General features: G+C 46.2%; 4 protein-coding genes across 4 annotated transcripts; 2 read left to right on the plus strand and 2 right to left on the minus strand.

Moving 5' to 3' along the window:
- Positions 1 to 10,842: 10,842 nt before the first annotated feature.
- On the minus strand, positions 10,843 to 11,269 carry F5891DRAFT_928964 (uncharacterized protein; the record flags this gene model as incomplete). Its single annotated transcript, XM_041373921.1, has 2 exons — positions 10,843 to 11,109; positions 11,162 to 11,269. Coding segments are annotated over 2 exons (375 nt in total), but the record flags the coding sequence as incomplete, so codon positions are not given.
- Positions 11,270 to 12,904: 1,635 nt separating this feature from the next.
- Positions 12,905 to 14,474, plus strand: F5891DRAFT_1244665 (uncharacterized protein; the record flags this gene model as incomplete). Its single annotated transcript, XM_041369784.1, has 9 exons — positions 12,905 to 12,973; positions 13,036 to 13,118; positions 13,175 to 13,252; positions 13,319 to 13,414; positions 13,436 to 13,668; positions 13,770 to 13,873; positions 14,042 to 14,052; positions 14,111 to 14,154; positions 14,200 to 14,474. The coding sequence occupies exons 1-9, from the start codon at positions 12,965 to 12,967 to the stop codon at positions 14,472 to 14,474; spliced, it is 933 nt and encodes a 310-aa protein (XP_041231944.1). The 5' UTR covers positions 12,905 to 12,964.
- A 1,489-nt stretch (positions 14,475 to 15,963) lies between these two features.
- F5891DRAFT_1182621 (uncharacterized protein) lies at positions 15,964 to 16,312 on the plus strand (the record flags this gene model as incomplete). The annotated part of the gene is made up of 4 exons (XM_041366193.1): positions 15,964 to 16,005; positions 16,056 to 16,101; positions 16,149 to 16,168; positions 16,208 to 16,312. 4 exons carry the CDS (start codon positions 15,964 to 15,966, stop codon positions 16,310 to 16,312), a joined length of 213 nt encoding a protein of 70 aa, XP_041231945.1.
- Positions 16,313 to 19,557: 3,245 nt separating this feature from the next.
- On the minus strand, positions 19,558 to 19,959 carry F5891DRAFT_1101687 (uncharacterized protein; the record flags this gene model as incomplete). Its single annotated transcript, XM_041363592.1, has 2 exons — positions 19,913 to 19,959; positions 19,558 to 19,853 (listed from the first exon to the last, which is right to left on the minus strand). Coding segments are annotated over exons 1-2 (315 nt in total), but the record flags the coding sequence as incomplete, so codon positions are not given.
- Between the last annotated feature and the right edge of the window lie 420 nt (positions 19,960 to 20,379).

A 20,379-nucleotide genomic window follows, 5' to 3' on the forward strand; every position in this document is an offset into this window, starting at 1 on the left:
GAGTTTTAAAGTGCTGAAACCCGAAACTCGAAACCCGGCATGCAACATGTTGATTTTTCATTTATGTCACACAAATCATTGAGTTCCGAGGTCCGAGGTCCGAGACCCGAACCCCGAACCCCGAAAATATGTGCACAACATGTCCATTTTTTACTTGTTGCACAAATCACTGAGTTTCAAGTGCCGAAACCCAAAACTCGAAACCCAGCATGCAACATGTTGATTTTTCATTTACGTCACACAAATCATTGAGTTCCGAGGTCCGAGGTCCGAGACTCGAACCCCGAACCCCGAAAATATGTGCACAACATGTCCATTTTTTACTTGTTGCACAAATCACTGAGTTTCAAGTGCCGAAACCCAAAATTTGAAACCCGGCATGCAACATGTCCATTGTTCAATTATATTACACAAGTCATTGAGTTCCGAGCTCCGAGGGCCGAAACCCGAACCCCGAACCCCGAAAATATGTACACAACATGTCCATTTTTCACTCATTGCACAAATCACCGAGTTTTGAGTGCTGAAACCCGAAACTTGAAACCTGGCATGCAACATGTTGATTTTTCATTTACATTACACAAATCATCGAGTTCCAAGTGCCAAGGGCCGAGACCCGAAGCCCAAGACCCGAAAATATGTATGCAACATTTCCATTTTTCACTTGTTGCACAAATCACCGAGTTTCAAGTGCTGAAACCTGAAACTCAAAACCGGGTGTGCAACATGTCCACTGTTCAATTATATTACACAAGTCATTAAGTTCCGAGTTCCGAGGGCCGAAACCCGAACCCCGAGACCCGAAAATATGTGCACAACATGTCCATTTTTCACTCACTGTACAAATCACTGAGTTTTGAGTGCTGAAACCCGAAACTCAAAACCCGGCATGCAACATGTTGATTTTTCATTTACATTACTCAAATCATCGAGTTCCGAGTGCTGAGGGCCGAGACCCAAAGCCCGAAACCCAACATCATGTACACAACATGTCCATTTTTCACTCATTTCACAAATCACCAAGTGTCGAGTGTCAAAACCTGAAACCCGGTACTTCAAATGGACACAAATTGTATTTGTATGTATTATCCATTGGTGTAGGGCTCAAATAACCTGGGAATTGTATTTGTCAGTACTCGGTACTTGGGACTTGGGACTTGGTACTTGGTACTTGGTACTTGGCACTCAGTGATCGGTGGTCAGTGGTTGGTACTTGGGACTCGGTACTCGGTGCTTGGTTCTCGGGACTCGGTACTCGGGACTTGGGACTCGAGACTTGAGACTTGGGACTCGGGACTCAGGATTCGGGACTCGGGACTCGGGATTCAGGACTCGAGACTCGGGATTCAGGACTCGGGACTCGGGACTCGGGACTCGAGACTCGGGACTCGGGACTTGGTACTTGGTACTCGGTGATTGGTGGTCAGTGGTTGGTACTCAAGACTCGGTAGTTTCTCCCTGATACCCACCAAAAAACCCACACCCACAAGGTGGGTGTGGGTATATCATGGGGTATGGGTGGGGGTAGTGCTACTCATACCCCGGGGTTCACCCACACTATTCCCTATCGGTACTCGGTACTCGGCACTCGGTGATCGGTGGTCAGTGGTTGGTACTCGAGACTCGGTAGTCAATATAGGCAAATGATAATGAAAAATGACAGTTGTAGTCCATGTCAAGGTGAGTGATTTGGTAGTCTTTCCTTGTCATTCAGCAAAACATCAGCAATAATGAAAAAATGAAAGTTGTTATTATGCTTAACTCCTTACCAAAGGTTGTAGTCCAAGTCCAGGTGAGTGTAGTGGTAGTCTTTTCTTGTCAATTGGTTATCTTGTTACTCATTACGCAGTACTTGGTACATGGTAATTGGTACTCAGTATTTGGTTTTGATACTCGGTATCTGGGAATCAGTAGTCAGCTTAATCAAGGTTGTAGTCCGAGTCTAGGTGAGTTTATTTGTAGTCTTTTCTCGTCCATTGGTTACCATGTGACCAAGATATAAGCTAAAGAAATCCAAAACATCAATAATGACAAATGAAATACATGTGTGCAGTAAGTGAGTCTAAAGATAAAGAATGAATATTAATAGCGAGACTTGCACATTATGTCGAGATATCCAACATGACAAGCCTGTGATGTGATCAGAGACCTGGAATAACACCCATATACATCCATTATAATAGCTTAAAAGCTTAGAAATATTCATGAAGGATTGATGTAATGATAGGCAAAATGATGTGTGGAGAGTGACAGTAGACATCTTTTATATAAAGTCACATTTATATATGATTCAGGCCAAAAATATCATTACAAATATGTAGGATAGATTGTAAACTACCCAAGGAACCCATACTGCCTACTGCCCTGAGGGTAGGGGGTGGGTAGAAGGGATATAGTGAAAATATGAGTTGACCCAGCATTAAAGTCCTACCACTGCTCAACTAACCATTTTCGATGCTTTGGGTCTTTGAAGTTTCCCACACTCAATTTCTTACCCATTTCACTTCCTCAGTACTCAATTCTTGGTTGATTTGTCTGTAAATTTATGTCTATGATACTTAAGATATTTGAAATGTACCCCAGGTTTCTGATTATGAAGATTCAATGTTTTGAAGGCATGGGCCCCTTATCAGGCAAAATGGCAAGTATGCACACTAGCTCACAAACTCCAGCCTATTGTGAGCTGATCTTGGTCATAAGAAGCAAGAATATAAGCTATGCTCATTATATATTAAAAGGTTGGATCATGGATGCAAGGGCAAGATACTGAAAATTGTGAAAAAATGTCACAAGTGCAATTGTCTATGCTTTGTTCCTGGAGAAGGATCCTGTGTGTCCTGGGCTGGTTATATGATATATCTACTCCGAATATGCTCAGGAATAGACTCCCTACAGTCCTTGAGGTCCAGCTTTACAGGGAAAAACCCCCAGCGGGTGAACCACCAGAAGAGGGGGAGGTACACTATACAATAAAGGATTACCCTATGGTCCTGAGCTCCTGATACATTGTTTCTATTGTTGAATAGATGATTGAGATATAATTTCAAAGTCTGTTCACCTAGAAATGAACACATAGGAACATATTTTGTATTTTTATGTATATATGCAATATCCATTTAAGCACCAAGTCTCAACTACCGATTACCAAGTCCCGACACTTGATAGTTGATAGTCAGTATTTGAGCTCCGAGTGCCAATATTGCCTACCAATATCTCAGTCAAATGATAACCAAACCAAGACCCAAGTTCCAAACCTGACTACCGAATACCAAATATCAGTACTCGGGACTCGGGACTATTGGCTGGAGTACCCAACTATTGATTCCCAGGTACCGAGAATTAGAACCAAGTACCAAGTACCTGACTACTGATTCTCGGGTACCAAGTATCAGAACCAAGTACCAAGTACCCGACTACTGATTTGAAGTACCGGGTTTCGGGTTTCGGCACTCAACACTTGGTGATTTGTGCAATGAGTAGATGGGCATGTGGCATACATGTTTTTGGGCTTCGGGTTTTAGGATTCTGCCCTTGGCACTCAATGATCTGTGTAATGTAAATGAATAATGAACATGTTGCACACTGGGTTTCGAGTTTCGGGTTTCAGCACTTGAAACTCGGTGATTTGTGCAACAAGTGAAAAATGGAAATGTTGCATACATATTTTCAGGTCTCGGGGTTCGGGTTTTGGCCCTCGGCACTCGGAACTCAATGAATTGTGTAATGTACATGAAAAATGGACATGTTGCACACTGGGTTTCAAGTTTCACGCTTTGGCACTCGAAACTCGGTGATTTGTGCAGTGAGTGAAAAATGGACATGTTGTGTACATATTTTCAGGTCTCAGGCTTTGGGTCTCAGCCCTCGGCACTCGGAACTCGATGATTTGTGTGACATAAATGAAAAATCAACATGTTGCACACTGGGTTTCAAGTTTCACGCTTTGGCAGAACTCGAAGTTGTTGATTTAGATATCACCCAAAACCTGAACACCCGAATGTCAAATTTTCAGTGCCGAACCCCCAACCCTGACTGCCGGGTGCTGAGTCCCGAAGTCCGGAACTCAGGATTTGACATTTGAGATGAACGAAATTTTTCAGACATGTTTGAATTAATCTACGTATATCTATAAACATTTCACTAACCCCTGAACCCTGAAAGATATTTTTGTTGTCTTACATACCAAATTCCGAGTTCCGAGTTCCGGGACCCCGGACCCCCGAAACCCGGCAGTCCACAATTTCGGAGTTCGGGGGTTGGTAAAATGTGTATGGATATATGAAGGGTTGGTTTAAACATTTTAAAAGATGTCTCATATCAAATGTCAAGTCCCAAGTTTCGATTTCCAGGTTTCAAGAGTGCTGAGTCCCGAAGCCCGGAGTCCCGAAACCCGGAGTCCTGAAACCCGGAAATCAAAACTCGGGACTTGACATTTGATATGAGACATCTTTCAGAAATGTTTCAATCAACCTTTCATATATCCATGCACATTTTACCAACCCCTGAACCCCGAAATTGTGGACTGCCAGGTCTCGGGGTTCGGGGGTCCCGGAACTCGGAACTCGGGAAATTTGGGGAGATCAATAAAATTTGATTTACCCATGTTGAAAAAATATTTTTGTTCTACATACCGAGTTCCGAGTTCCGGACCCCCGAACACCGAGACCCGGCAGTCTCGGGGTTCGGGGTTCGGGGGTCCCGGCACTCGGAACTTGGGGAGATTTGGGGAGATCAATAAAATTTGATTTACAATTGAGTTGATTGGCAAACACATTGACTTACCCATGTTTGAAATATATTTTTGTTTACACATACTGAGTTCCGAGTTCCGGGTTCCGGACCTCCGAACCCTGAAACCCGAGACCCGGCAGTCCACAATTCTGGGGTTCGGGGGTTGGTAAAATGTGTATGAATATATGAAAGGTTGAATGAAACATTTTTGAAAGATGTCTCATATCAAATGTCAAATCCCGAGTTTCAACTTCTGGATTTTGGGAGTGCCGAGTCCCGAAACCTGGAGTCTTGAAACCCGAAATTCGAAACTCGGGACTTAACATTTGATATGAGACATCTTTCAAAAATGTTTCATTCAACCTTTCATATATTCATACACATTTTGCCAACCCCTGAACCCCAGAATTGTGGACTGCTGGGTCTCGGGTTTTGGGGTTGGGGGGTCCAGAACTCAGAACTCAGTATGTGTAAACAAAAATATATTTCAAACATGGGTAAGTCAATGTGTTTGTCAATCAACTCAATTATGAATCAAATTGTATTGATCTCCCCAAATTTCCCCCGAGTTCCAAGTTCCGGACACCCGATACCTGAGACTCAAATTGTATTGATCTCCCCAAATTTTCCCAAGTTCCAAGTTCCGGACACCGGACACCCGACACCCGGCAGTCTCGGGTATCGGGTGTCCGGAACTCGGAACTCGGGGGAAATTTGGGGAGATCAATACAATTTAATTTACAATCGAGTTAATTGACAACACATTGACTTAATCATGTTTGCAATATATTTTTGTTTAGACATACCGAGTTCCGAGTTCCGGACACCCGATACCCGAGACCCGAGACTGCCGGGTTTCGGGTGTCGGGTGTCCGGAACTCGGAACTTGGGAAAGTTTGGGGAGATCAATACAATTTGATTCACAATCAAGTTGATTGACAAACACATTGACTTAACTATGTTTGCAATATATTTTTGTTTAGACATACCGAGTTCCGGACACCCGATACCTGAGACCCGGCAGTCTCAGGTTTCGGGGTCCGGGGGTCCGGAACTCAGAACTCGGTATGTCTAAACAAAAATATATTGCAAACATAGTTAAGTCAATGTGTTTGTCAATCAACTTGATTGTGAATCAAATTGTATTGATCTCCCCAAACTTTCCCAAGTTCCGAGTTCCGGACACCCGACACCCGAAACCCGGCAGTCTCGGGTCTCGGGTATCGGGTGTCCGGAACTCGGAACTCGGTATGTCTAAACAAAAATATATTGCAAACATGGGTAAGTCAATGTGTTGTCAATCAACTCGATTGTAAATTAAATTGTATTGATCTCCCCAAATTCTCCCAAGTTCCGAGTTCCGGACACCCGATACCTGAGACCCGGCAGTCTCAGGTTTCGGGTTTCAGGGGTTGGTACATCTCGGTTTGGGGTTTGGCACTGAAAATTTGACATATATATTTTTGTGAGTGTTGTGCTTCTGGTGTCCATGCTTAGAAATAGGATTTGTTGCACACCAGGGTTCAGGTGTGGGGTTTTTCCACTTCAGTCCTGGATTATTGGTCAATGCCACACATGATCGATTCATGTTTTTGTGCTTAGGGGTTTAGATTTGGTGGTTGATGGTAGGTATATGCACTCATAGTGTACATGTATCCTATGTGTTTGATTCGCTGGTGGCTACATCAGCTGTATGTCTTGATGGAACATATCTAGGCTCACCCATATATGTAATACACCCCCGACGGCCCGCCCATCTATGTATTATCCCCCACGTCAGCCAACCCATCTATGTAATACATCCTATGTTGGCCCACCCGTCTATATAATACATCCTGCATCGGCCCACCCGTCTATATAATTATACCCCACCTCGGCCCACCTGTCTATGTAATAAATATTTTATAGCACCCTCGGCCCACCAGTCTATTTGATATCCCTTTCGTCGGCCCACCCGTATATGTAATACATTCCATGTCGGCCCACCTGTATAATACACCCTACGTCAGCCCACCCGTCTATGTAATATTTCCCTACCTCGGCCCACCCATATATGTAATACACCCACGTCGGCCCGCCCGTCTATATAACAATATTTGCCTTACATCTCTCTTCAGCCCAGCTGTCTATAATATCCTACTCTACATATTACCCAGATGGGCCCACCCATCTCCATGAATGATCATATTCCCCCGGCCCATCCGTCAACATTAAGGATATATATATCATTGGCATACATGGGCCCACCCGTCTCCATTGGAAATAATATGTGTCCCGGCCCATCCGTCATCATCGAGAATATACACAACATGGGCCCATGATCAGCTGGCCCGTCTCATACGGGATATTATGGAGGTCAGGTGGCCCGTATAATACGGAATTTGTCACTGAAGGGGCTCAGATAATCCTACATTCAGATTTAGTGGCGTCTGTAGGTAACTTTGTACACTTTCAAAAGTCGAGCCTTCTGGCTCGCATTGAAGCCGTTACATGGTTTTTGTGCATACCATTTTGTGGCCAAGCAAACGAACATGATGATTTCAAGGGCACAATTATAGATTCCAGATAATTGGGGATCAAGTCGACAAACGATAAGCTCCCCAGTTTGGGCAGAATAGTCATTATCTGCGATACTGGCATCCCAATGTTCCCGTCCGATTTTGTGCAGTCTTGATGCTACGTATGCTTACCTTTTTTGTGGTGTAGCTGATGAGTATGTGGTGGTTACAGAACCCGGAATTCGTGTCTGTGCATGATTCTTATTTGATGCACTCTACCAGCATCAAGAATTTGTCCTACATCATCCCAGACACCTTCATCGCGCTACATTTCCCGGACGTCCTTGAGACAGTAAGTATATATCACTCATGCTACTCGACCGCACTGCTCAGTCCTTCGCCGCAATTACAGACTCGACGCTCATCCAACAAATTTCTCACATCACTCGGCAGTGGTCGGCTGCTGAAGAACATCCGAATTACAGCCTGTGTCGTCTGAACAGGCAACCGTGCTCCGTCAAGGTGAGTTTATGTCCTTTGACAGTATCATCTACATCTCAGATGTAGAAGCCCCATCCATCGCCCAGACTTCCTAGGAATTGGAGGCTGAGACTGCAAAGCCTACGCTAGGGAAGCTTGGACGGCCTATCCAGAGCTGATGATCTCGAAGGGAAGAATGACGCGGAGTGTGAGGAAGGAGGCAGACGGCGCTGACCAGGACAACACTGATTTTATTTTATTGAGATGTTGATACTTCCCACTTCCATACATACACTACCCCACGACTTCCTCTATTCCAGGACTCTAATAACATGCAGGCACCATCATGATTAGGGGACTAATAGTTATTGATCGAAGCTCTCCAGCATGTTGCTGGTTGTATTGCTCAATTCCTTCAAAGCAATCATAATCCCCTCTCCCAGCTCTAAATCGTGCATCTCCAGTCCCATCTCCGGTTGCATCATTGGCGCCAGAACTATGAGACAATAATCCACACTTCTGGTAAGCTGCTCGAGATCAGATTTCGAAGCAATCTGCATATACTTCTTTGTGCCATCCACAAGGACAAGAAGGGGCTTGAAATAGCATGCTTGGTCAATGTTACTTGGAGGATGCTTCCACGCGCTTCTCATCACGTCACACAACTGCTGCTCTGTAACAGAATTGAGTGATGTAACCAATGTCTGTTCAGGTGTGATTTGGAGGAGGATACAAGTTATGAAAAAGGCATGTTCCGTGGGTGATTCGGGATTACAGTACTTTGGAATCATGCTGATGCACCAATCAATATGGCGATCCCCAGACAAATGGGGGTGCCAGTCAGGATTCCTCGCGAGGGTACAGACCAGTTCGACATAGCACAGGTCGCGGGCACGAACGAAAAAGAGGTCGGAACCATCATTGGCGGGTGTGCTACCCTGGTGTGTACAAAGCAGGGATAAAATAGCGGGGGAGAGCTTGGTCAAAACTACCTCCCGTAGCGTCGAATCGTCAAGGGCATTAATCAAGGTGATTTCTTCTTGGGCACTGTGAGCAGCGCAAAGAGCGACGTGACGTAAATGGAGAGGCATGTTGCTGTCCATACAGGCGATGAGCCTCTCGATGAACAGATGTTGTTTAGCAGGGCTGCAACACACTCCCATGCTAGACAGTAGAAAGAGAATATCATATGCCACTTGGTGGTCGTCGGAATAAATGAAGTCAAGATAGTCTACAAGCCAGTCAAAGTCTTCTGGCGAGTGCGAATCACGTCTCCCAAACCGGTGGTCCAACCACAGCTCGGCAGGGTCCCAGGAAACATCGGAAGCAGCGAACGTGAAGTGCAGTACCTTTCGCAGCCCTGCCAAAGAAACTGAGGCATCTTTTTGTTTGGATGACCTCGCTCGCAAAAAAATTTTCCTGCACACTTCCAGGTTACGCATAGGGTTGAATGAAGAAGAAAGGTGAGGCCTGGCAAGCTCGATGATGCGACAAACGATATCGAGGAGCTTCCATGCCCGGCGTGCGACTCCTGTCCTATCTATGTCGAGCTCGCCTCCATCCCATGCCCAGAGAGCCTCTTGAAACTGCGCCAAAATGGACCTACTGAGTTGAGGCAGAGCAGAACTACACGATCTCTTTGTTAATCATGGCAGAAAAAATGCCGAATGAGTCTATGGCACCTTTTATCAATCCGAACTATGTCTTTCTTGTCAACCTGAGCCCCGACCATGACGCAAGCAAGGAGAATGCAATTGGCCAGTATTTGATTTGACGGAGAGGATGGGGATGATAGCAATTTTGATATCACTGTTATCGCGAGGTTTTCTATGAATCTAGTCACTCGCCCAGTTACAAAGTGATAAGGAAGAAGATGTGACAGCCGCTCATAGACGGAGTGGGGGCAAGTCTGTGATAAACGATAACCCCCGTGATTGCCATTTGTAAGACAATTAGCCGTGTTAAGCACTGTTCGGTTGGATGTGTGCATGCTCCAAATCTCATATAAGACATCCCAGTCTTCTCTTCCATGGATAATAAATTCGCCACGGTCAGGATATGCCTGAAGAACACGTCCATAGTATAGATGACTTAGAGCCATTGCACAAGCCGAAGCCTTCTCCTCCAAAGACAGTATGATGCGCTCTTGAATATCGACGCAACTCGTAAAAATATCAGACAGCTGATGCAGCATGTCTGAAACATCAAGATCCAGGGGCCATTCGACCTGCGGGACAAGACTGGCAGCAGCGAGAAATACTTCAGGATCTGTAGATGTCTGGAGTAGCCACTTGACGCTGTGGGCTTCGAAATCACTGGTGGGTATGTCAGGGAGGTCGAGGTTAAGGGTGCGATGATTCTGTGACAAAACATCTAGATCCTGGCCGAGCGGTTGTGCCTCTGAGTCCACAACCTTTGTTGAAGAACGCAAAGCCAAAGAACGCAGCCGGTTATCAAGCCTAGGAATTAACTGCTGAAGAGATCGTCGTGTGAATGTACCTACCGCATCCACAGGGCCTGGGGAGTGAATGAGCCCCGAGTATCTTTGTAATAGTAGATAAGATCGTCACCTCTAGATACTTCAGACAATCGGGTCCATCCCGATCTAACAATACTAGACAATCGTTCCAGCACGGCTGACATGAAACGGTCAAAACCTGTGCGTGTGGAAGAAGACATAACTCAGCGTGCAGTGACATCATAAGCCACTGGAAATAACAGGAAACTTGTTTGAATGCCAGGTGGAGAAATCCTGCAATATTGATTCAGATAGGGAACAACCACCAGAATTCATGATCTTACTGTCGATGCGCAACACTTACAATATCGTCGATGTCGGTGTCTGAAATGGACAGGCAGTAGATATCAGACACGCCATCACAGTCAGAGAATAAAACAGAAATCCAAAGACCGTCGTTCCAATGATGACCCAGGCGATGCTCGCCTGCTTGTACCACAAATTGGCGCCAAGAGCAATCCCAAAGAGAAGAAGAGAGATCTGAAGTAAGACCAGAAAGGATTGTACGACAGCATCAAAATGCCATGTGACGAGGCCGTTGAACTTCTCTTGCCTGCGCTTTGCTCGTTCCTCCTGCGAGCCGCGGCCATATCTGTTTGACTTGTTGTACCCGAGCCACTGCTTTCCCAGCACGGCCCCGAATGCAGCAAGCAAGCTCATGGACAAACTCACATATGCGATCATTTGAATCCACAAGGTCAGCGCAGTCAGAGACCAGGTAGATGCTGGGTCTGCAGGCTTGGAGCCTGCCTCAGCGAGGTTGCCGAGTCCAATCTGCACGAGTTGCTTCAAAAGGGCATTCGTGGTGTCACTAGGGTCGGGACTGAGGTTGGACCCCATCGCAACAATGAAAGACGTGCTGACAGCGGAGAAAAGACCAGACTGGTTAAACATCAGCTTCAAAATGGAATGCAGATGAGCACGCAAAACTTACAAAGATCAAGACAATGTCCATGTCGGTAGTGTATTGCTCGAGGAACTCACTGTCGTGTTCCTCTGCGACTCTTTTGTACACCCCCCAGAAACGAGACCGTTCGTCCTTTCCACTCTTCGACACAATTGTCGAGTCCTGGAGAATATCCAATACTTGCTTCATGATGTTTGCTCTGCGTGTGGGGCGTCGTTAGCTGTGATCGATAAGCTTCAAGTTTTTCGCTCACAATTCGCTTAGAGTTGGCTGGTCCTTCTCCGCCTTGCTGAGACAATTGAGAAGTATGTTTGACGTCATTATTGACAACTTACAGAACTAAATTGCCGACTGGTGGAACATTGGATGCACTTTCCTGTACCAGAGGTCCAGACGGCCGTGAAGGTCCCGCATTCGAGCTGCAATTCTAGTAAGGAGCGGCGAAGATGTCCGTCAGGGCAGAAACACATACATTCCTGATGGCAGCTCCACTGAAGGTTCAACATTTATCTTGTCCCTGTCTTGCTGTTAGATGCGCGACAGATTCCAGGAAGCTGCAACTCACTCCTCGATGGGTCCTACGACGTCATACTGCGAGGGAGGCTGCTCATCATTCAAGTTGGTGCATTGATCCTCGTCGTCGGTGCCTGATGCTTGTGGCATGAGGTTGTTATACCTACTATATTGAATCTCAAGAAAAACTAGTGAGATTGGGAAGTGAGTCTCAGGTGAACTGGCAGAGTATCATTACTCGGAGTGGTATGCAGCAAGTCGGTGAGTGGAGCAGCCGAGCGTGAATTTCAAATTGCAGATAATTGGTAATTGAGTCGATCAAGAGTTGACAAAATAGTCATACTCTATAGTATTTCCAAGTACTGTCTGGTACAAGTCTGGTATCTGTTGACGAAGGCACCGTCATGTGTGATCGCCTTCAACCAAAAGATGCAGCAGTGCACAGCCACTGCCGCTCCCGTGAAGTTCTACTATCGCTAAGTAATAGTAAATGGCACAAGTCGGGCAATGGGCATACTTGGACGTCAAAACTTGCTGGTATGTCATGTTCCTGATATTTAATGCTGCTTATATTCATGCAAAGATGTCAACCGCAGACTCAACAAGTCCCTTTTTTACTCCATCGACATACTGCCTAACATCATTAGCAATAAACAAAATGCACTGTCGGACTTGCACAAACTCTATGATCGATCGCGCGTCTGATCTCATCCCTTTTACCATCTTATCGCTAAAATTGACAACTCTCGTCCAGTCCTGCCCACAAGGATGAAAGTCTCAAAGCACTACGCTTGGACATGCAAAGTACCTATTGGCTTAATGGGTTTATCATGGAATTCGACGACGACATCCATGTCAGTCTTTACTCAATTCTCTACGCTAAATTTTGATTGGCCTGCATATCTCTGGCAAATAACTATATCCTGGTGTTCGCTCGATGCTGTAACAGACGATGAAGTATTAAAATGGATGTGGTTGCTTCAACAACAATGCATTCACGCGTTACATGGCCCACATCCACTAGTAACCTCCACAAAGTATCCTTGTACGGATTCTACAAGTGTCTGTCCACTGAAAACCACAAATCTACATGTGTTTGCCAATCACAAAGCACAATACTACGACCACAGTGGGGTCCACAAGCGTCTGTCCATTGAAAACATGGGTTTGTCCATCGCAAAGCACAATACCACAACCACAGCAGGGAATCGTATATATACCTACTCTCATACTTACCCAGCACCATCATCCGCTCCAGTTCAATCGTACATTCACCTCACAAGTGGTATCCTCACTCATATTCTTATATAACCAATCATGCCAAAGGTAAGCCCAATCAGGCGCATACTTCGTGCATTGACTTGAAGACTAACTCTCATAATATTTAGACCTACACTTGCTCTATCTGCAACCAAGCTTTTCCAAAGTTCGCCGACTGCAAGGCACACGAGGCCATGCATTCACCAGAAAAGTATGTGTTTCTACCCTAGGGTATGTAGCTCACCTAACTTGCATTCGCTCATGCAGTGCGTACTTCTGCACCTGGGAAGGGTGTAACTTTGTGACATTGCACAAAGCAAGCTTCCATTATCATACTGATGTGCAGTACGTGGTCATTCATCACCATCACCGATTCCACCTGATCAACAATTCTATTTGATTTCATTTTAGTACGGGCGAGCAATGCTTCGTCTGTCCTCATGATGGCTGTGACTACAGAACTCACACCTCTTCCAACATCACACAGCATCGCAAGAAAGAACATGGGTATGTTCCTCAGCCATGCAGTCGTCGTGGTCCCTCTGCAACAAATTCATCTGGGGCCCCGTCATCGTCCCAGCCTCCGCCGCCGGCAGAGCCCCTTCCCTTTGGTACACTCCACCAATACCAATACCAACTCCAACCCATGCAACCGCAACCCATGCAATCCTATCCCACCCAATACCAACCCCAATCCACTCAATACCAGCCTCCCCCACCTATCCACAACCAGTCATTGGACGTCTTATACGGCCCAGCAGGTACCGCAGACGACTTCACCATGTACACTGAACCCGCTGTAGAAACAACAATACTGAGAGGAACAAATGATGCTCCTGACAGTATCTATAAATGTTGAAAGGTCGCGCGTTGCCTAGTCTGCGTTACTTGAGGAGACAAGTGCGTTTGACCCTAAAGGGGAAGCGAGTACAGCAAAGATCTAGAGGTATGCGCGAGAAAGCACAGGTACGCGCAAGGTACGAAGGCATGGGAATGCGCGCGCGTATTAGCGCGAAGCGCGGGAAAGGCGCACGCGCGAGGCGCGAAATAAGAAAGACTAAACTTAAGTGATGATATGATACAAGATAAGAGAAGAGTGATGCAAATGAATAGAGATCTACTATGACTTTCTAGGTATTAAGTAGGTAAGTAAAGATGGGTGAAAAAGTTCAGTAATAGTATGTACTGCTGGCGCTTATATAGCGCGCCTAAGCGCAGTCATGCGGAGCCGAAGCGCTACCGAGTAGGTATGTAAAAATATATATATGTGAGAGTCCATGATAAAAATAAAGATGGAATAATATGCAATGAGAGAAATAGAAATATATGCACTAGAGAACATGGTGGACAGTGGATGGATGCATCTGGATGGCTGGCGCTAAAGGGCGCGCAAGCGTGGGAAAGCGTGCGCGCGTATACATCGCGAAGCGCGGGAATGGTGCGCGCATGGCGCGCGTTGCGTGGGAAAGCTGCGCATCATATAGGAATCACTGTGGATAGTACACAGAGTGATGCTATGAGTTCATGCTATGCACTTCTTAGTGAAAACTACCATATCACACCATGAGAGGCATGATTCTCTACACCACGAGGGCCCCCAATGGATGGACTGAGGGATGCCTGTGTCCTGAGTTGATGCAGAGACGCCCTTCGGAGATGCCAGGGTATGAGTATAGGCGTTATTAGTTTTGCATCATCTCAAGAATCGGACGTCACTTCATGTTGCTTTTTGCTTTTTGCTTTCTTGGTGATAGTCATTCTTTGATTTTTCATTTATTTGTGCACCATGAGGAACTCTGGGCACCCTTCCACTTGTTTATATATTTCATTTATCACTTTGCGATGTTTTCCCTGGAGGATAATACATTCTTTTATATGTAATTTGTTCTGAGTTGTGAATGTTCGTCTTCCTCAAGTTTGATTCCAGCGTGATCACCGCTCATTCCCTGTGTAGTTGAGGAAGAAAGGTAATCAGTCAGTAGGTGCTTTGACAGAGTCAGCAGTTCCAAAGTCCCAATAGATGTTTTATGCATGCATGTGACATTATCATCAGATCGTGATGTAAGCACTGGCGCGAGGACGCTGACCTCTACAGAAAAAATAGACTGATCAAGAGTACGGTGTCGCGTAAAATTAGGAGTCTTTGGCTCTACATAACCAATGAATACTGTCATGATCCACGCGTGTGCATGAAGTGCTTTGCTTACACAAAGGGAAGCGAGGGCGCTCACAGCTGCATCAGAGAACAGTTGAGTCTTGTGTTGAAACAGTTCAGTAGAGTCTGATTCGGCTTGTGGGTCAGACCGGTCATTCATAGCCGCAACTGCAGCTCTTTATCGCTGCTTTGCTGATTCGGCCTGAACACCATACCATAGCACTGGCACCATTCTTTACACAAAGTCTGTAAAGAGTCGCATACGCTACGATGAAACGAATCGTTCCAAGTCAGCGAGCTTCGCCAGACCATCAAAGAATCATTCGACCAGACTGGAGAAATAGCAATGCAGGCGCTGGAGTGCATAGTTGTCACGATTCTCTGTGTTCTGAGTGAATGTGAGGGCATACTACAGCCAAGTGCAGACGAGCTTGAGTCATCATAAAATTAAAGAAAGGCAAAGTTTGGGCAAAGTGATTCAAATCCTCTGAAGCTCGAGAACAACATTAAGTGCATGGCGTTTTGCGAACAAGCAGCTGAGGTTGAATTTCAAATTCCAGATAGTTGGTAATTGAGTCTCGATCGTCATACTCAGGCCTTCCCATCGTACAGCCCTACCACACAACAAAGCTCAAGCAGCTCAGCATTCACGACAGCCGTTCAAAATCTATTCACTCCCTACCCTGCTAGTCAATGCCCCTGCTGAAGTGTGTCAGTGTTCCCCTCAAGTTCCAGTCCAGTCTCGATGCTACATATACTTATCATGAACCTTTGTTTGTGGCGTAACTGATGAGCGTGTGGTGTTTATAGGGCCTGGAATTTGTGTCCGTGCATGATTCTTACGAGTCCGCATGCTAGCAGCATCGAGAATTTGACGTACATCGTCCCAGACATCTCCATCATGCTGCATTTCTCAGACATCCTTGAGAATGTAGTTATGGAGGTATGTATCACTTATGCTAGCCGATCGCACCACTGAATGCTTTTCCACAGTTCCGGACCCATCGCTCATCTAACAATTTTCTCAGATTGCTCTGGAGTGGCAGGCTGCTGAAGTGCCTATGTGTCGCAGTTTCATCTGAACAGGGCAACCACACTCCATGAAGGTGAGTTCATGTCCTTTGACATCGTCATCTGCGTCTCAGATCTCAGATGTGGAAGCCTCACCCATCGCCCGGACTTTCCAGGAATCAGAGGTTGGGACTGCGAAGCCTGCGCTGGGGAAGCTCGGATGGTCTATCGAGAACTGATGATCTAGAAGGGCAGAATGACGTGGAGCGTGAGGAAGGAGGCAGACAACACTAGCAATTTGCTTCCGGTGGACAAATTTATTGATTTCAGCGGTATGATTGGCACCTCTACCAACAAAAAGTGATTGTGATACGGAGACGAATGGTTTTTAATAAATCTGTGTCTGTCGCCCCATCTTTGTCTTGGTGCGCATATCGACGAAGGGATGTAACCGCGACAGCTGAGCGCAGAACCTTGTCCCCATGGAACAACTTCCCCTCCCCCAGTCAACATTTAGGTGCTGGTCTCCTAGATGTTTGCATCTCATGCTCATTGTTCCTCACGCTCCACAAGCGTCTACCAAGTCAGAGATGGCTGATGATTCAGTATCGATTTCATTGAGATCTTGATATGCCCCACTTCCGCGCATACACTGCCCGCAACTTCCTCTATTCCGAGACTCTAACGCAGCATGCAAGTCATGATTAGGGGACTAATAATTGCTGACCAAATCTCTCCAGCATGTTGCTGGCTGCAGTCCTCAACTCCTTTGCAGCAATGATGCTCCCCTTTTGCTGCTCTAAATCGTGCATCTCCTGTCCTATCTCCCGTGGTCGCCACTTCTGTCGTATGATCCACTCGAACAATCTGACTATGCCATCCACATTTTCGATGAGCTGCTCGAGATCAGATTTCGAAGCAATCTGCATATACCTCTTTGTGCCATCCACAAGGACACGAAGGAGCTTAAAAGAGTGCGCGTCATTAAAGGCATAGGGAGGTTCATACCACGTGGTTTTCATCAGGTCCCACCACTGCTGCTCTGTAACAGAATCGAGCGATGTGACCGATGTCCGTTCAGCTGTGATTAGGAGGAGGATACCAGCTATGTAAAAGGCATGTCCGCTGTAGAGGGGATTGCAGTACTGTGGGATCATACTGATGCACCGATTGACATGGCGATCCGCAAACAAACAGGGGTGCCAGTCGGAATTCCTCACAAGGGCATGGACCAGTTCGAGGTAGCACATGTCGCGGTCATCATCAAAAAAGAGGTCGAGATCATCATTTGCAGGTGTTGTACCTGGGTGCAGACAAAGCACGGACAGAATAGCGAGAGAGAGCTTGGTCAAAATAATGTCCCGTAGTGTCGAATCACCAATGGCATCAATCAAGGCGATTTGTTCTCGGGCGCTGTGAGCAGCACGAAGAGCGGCATGGCGTAAATGGAGAGGCATGTTACTATCCATGCAGGTGACGAGCTTCTCGATGAACAGATGTTGTTTAGCGGGGCTGCAAAACACTCCCATACTACCCAGTAGCAAAAGGACGTCATATGCCGCTTCGTGGTCGTCGGAATAAATGAAGTCGAGGTAGTCTACAAGCCAGTCAAAGTCTCCTGGCGAGTGGGAATTGCGTCCAACAACCCAGTGGGCTGACCACAGCTCGGCAGGGTTCCAAGAAACACGAGAAGCAGCGAACGTGAAGTGCAGTACCTTTTGCAGCACTGCCAAAGAAACCGAGGCATCATTTTGTTCGGATGACCTTGCTTGTAAGTAAATCTTCCTGCACATGTCCAGGTTCCACATGATGTGGAATGAAGGATTAAAGGTATCTTTGACAAACTCGAGGATGGGACAAATGATATCGAGAAGCTTCCATGCCCAACATGTGACTCCTGTGCCATTTTTGTCGAGCTTGCCTCCATCCCATGGCCGGAGAGCATTTGGGAACTGCGCCAAAAGAGACGCCTTGAGTTGGTCCAGAGCAGAACTACACCGTCTCTTTGTCATTCATGGCAGAAAAATTACAAAATGAGTCAATGGCACCTTTTATCAATCCGAACTATGTCTTTCTTGTCAACTTGAGCCCCGACCATGATGCAAGCAAGAAGAATGCAATTGGCTAGGATTTGATTCGACGGAGAGGATGGGGATGATAGGAATTTTGACATCACTTGTATCGCGAGGTCTTCTACGTCTTTATTCACTCGCCCAGTTACAAAATAATAAGGAAGAAGATGTGACAGCCGCTCATAGATGGAGTCAGGGCAAGCCTCTGAAAAATGAATACTCCGCGTATTGATTTCTCGACGACAAAAATTTAGAGTCGCATCGACTATCATTCGGTAGGCTCTGGGCATGATGTCGTAAATCCTAAAAAACACATCGAAGTCCCGTTCCTCGCGAGTAATAAATTCGCCACGGTCAGGATGTGCCTGAAGGACACATCCATAGTATAGATGATTTAGGGCCATTACACATGCCAATGCCTTCTCCTCCAAAGACGGTATGATGTACCACCAGTGGTCGATGCAACTCTTATAAATATCATACAGCTGATGCAGCATGTCTGAAACATCAAGATCCAGGGGCCATTCGACCTGTGGGACAAGACTGACAGCAGCAAGAAATACTTCAGGATCCGTAGATGTCTCAAGTAGCCACTTGACGCTAGGCGCTTCGAGATCGCTGGTGGGCATGTCAGGGAGGTAGAGATCAAGGGTGCCTTCATTCTCCACGAAAGCATCCAGATCCTGGTCGAGCAGTTGCGCTTCTGAGTCCACGACATTTGTTGCAGAATGCAGAGCCAAAGAACGCAGCCGGCTATGAAGCCTGGTGATGAATTGCCGAAGAGATTGTGTGCATGTAACTATTGCAAGTACAGGGCCTAGGGAGTGAATGAGCACTGAATGTATCTTTGTAATAGTAGATAAGATCGTCACCTCTAGATACTTGAGACAGTCGGATCCATCCCAATCTGACGATACTAAACAACCGTTTGACCACGCCTGATATGAAACGGTCAAAACCCGTGCACATGGAAGAAGACATAACTCACTGTACAGTAACGTCATGGGCCGCTGGAAATAACAGGAAACTCGTTTGAATACCAGGTGTAGAACCCCTGTAATGTCGATTCAGATAGGGAACGATCACCAGAATTAGGTAAAATGATCTTACTGTCAATGTGCAAAATGTGTAATATCGTCGATATTGGTGTCTGAAATGGACAGGCGGGAGATATCAAACAACCCATCACAGTCAGGGAATAAGATAGAAATCCGAAGATTGTCGTTCCGATGACGACCCAGGCGATGCTTGCCTGCTCGTACCACAAATGGGCGCCAAGAGAGATCCCAAACAGAAGAAGAAAGATCTGAAGTAAGACCGGAAAGGATTGCATGACAGTATCAAAATACCATGTGACGATGCCGTCGAACTGCTCTTGTCTGCGCTTTGCTTGTTCCTCCAGCGAACCACGACCATATCTGTGCGACTTGTAGTACCCTAGCCACTGCATTCCCAGCACGGCCCCGAATGCAGCAAGCAAGCTCATGGACAAACTCGCATATGCGATCATTTGGACCCATAAGGTCGACGCGGTCGGAGACCACGTAGATGCTGGGTCTACGGGAGTGGAGCCTGCCTCAGCGAGATTGCCGAGTCCGATCTGCACGAGTTGCTTCAAAAGTGCATTCGTGGTGTCACTAGGGTCGGGACTGAAATCGGACTCCATCGCGACAATGAAAGACGTGCCGACAGCGGAGAAAAGACCAGACTGGTCGAACATCAGTCTCGAAACGGAAAACGGAACACAGATAAGCAGGCTGAACTTATGAAGATCAGGACGATGTTCATGTCGCTAGTGTATCGCTCGAGGAACTTGAATACCCGGACTACGTTGGATAGAAACCACCAAATGCACATTTGTGCAGTCTCGTTGCAATTATCTGCCATTTTGTCAACAGATTGCAATACCCACCAGCCGTGAGAATGAATTATTAAGTTGCCCAAAGTCACCACAGTCACCTAGTTGAGCACTAGCGGTGATACACTATCATTCTGCCATGCCCTGGTCGTGGTATGTGACCTTTGGCTGTTGCGCAATCTCTAGATGAATGCTAACATCAGATAATTTTTTATATGGCCGGACTGCTTTGGATCAAAGCTGCCAACGGCCCAAATGTGTAAAGCGATTATAATGCAGTTTCAATCCGCTTATCACCGGCAACCTATGCTTTTCAATGGAACTTCGACAAATCCTCCCTTGACGTTGGCATTAGGTAAAGTCTTGCAACGTTAGT

Source organism: Suillus fuscotomentosus (genome assembly GCF_016647785.1).
Source record: "Suillus fuscotomentosus strain FC203 chromosome Unknown F5891scaffold_5, whole genome shotgun sequence".
NCBI lineage: Eukaryota > Fungi > Basidiomycota > Agaricomycetes > Boletales > Suillaceae > Suillus > Suillus fuscotomentosus.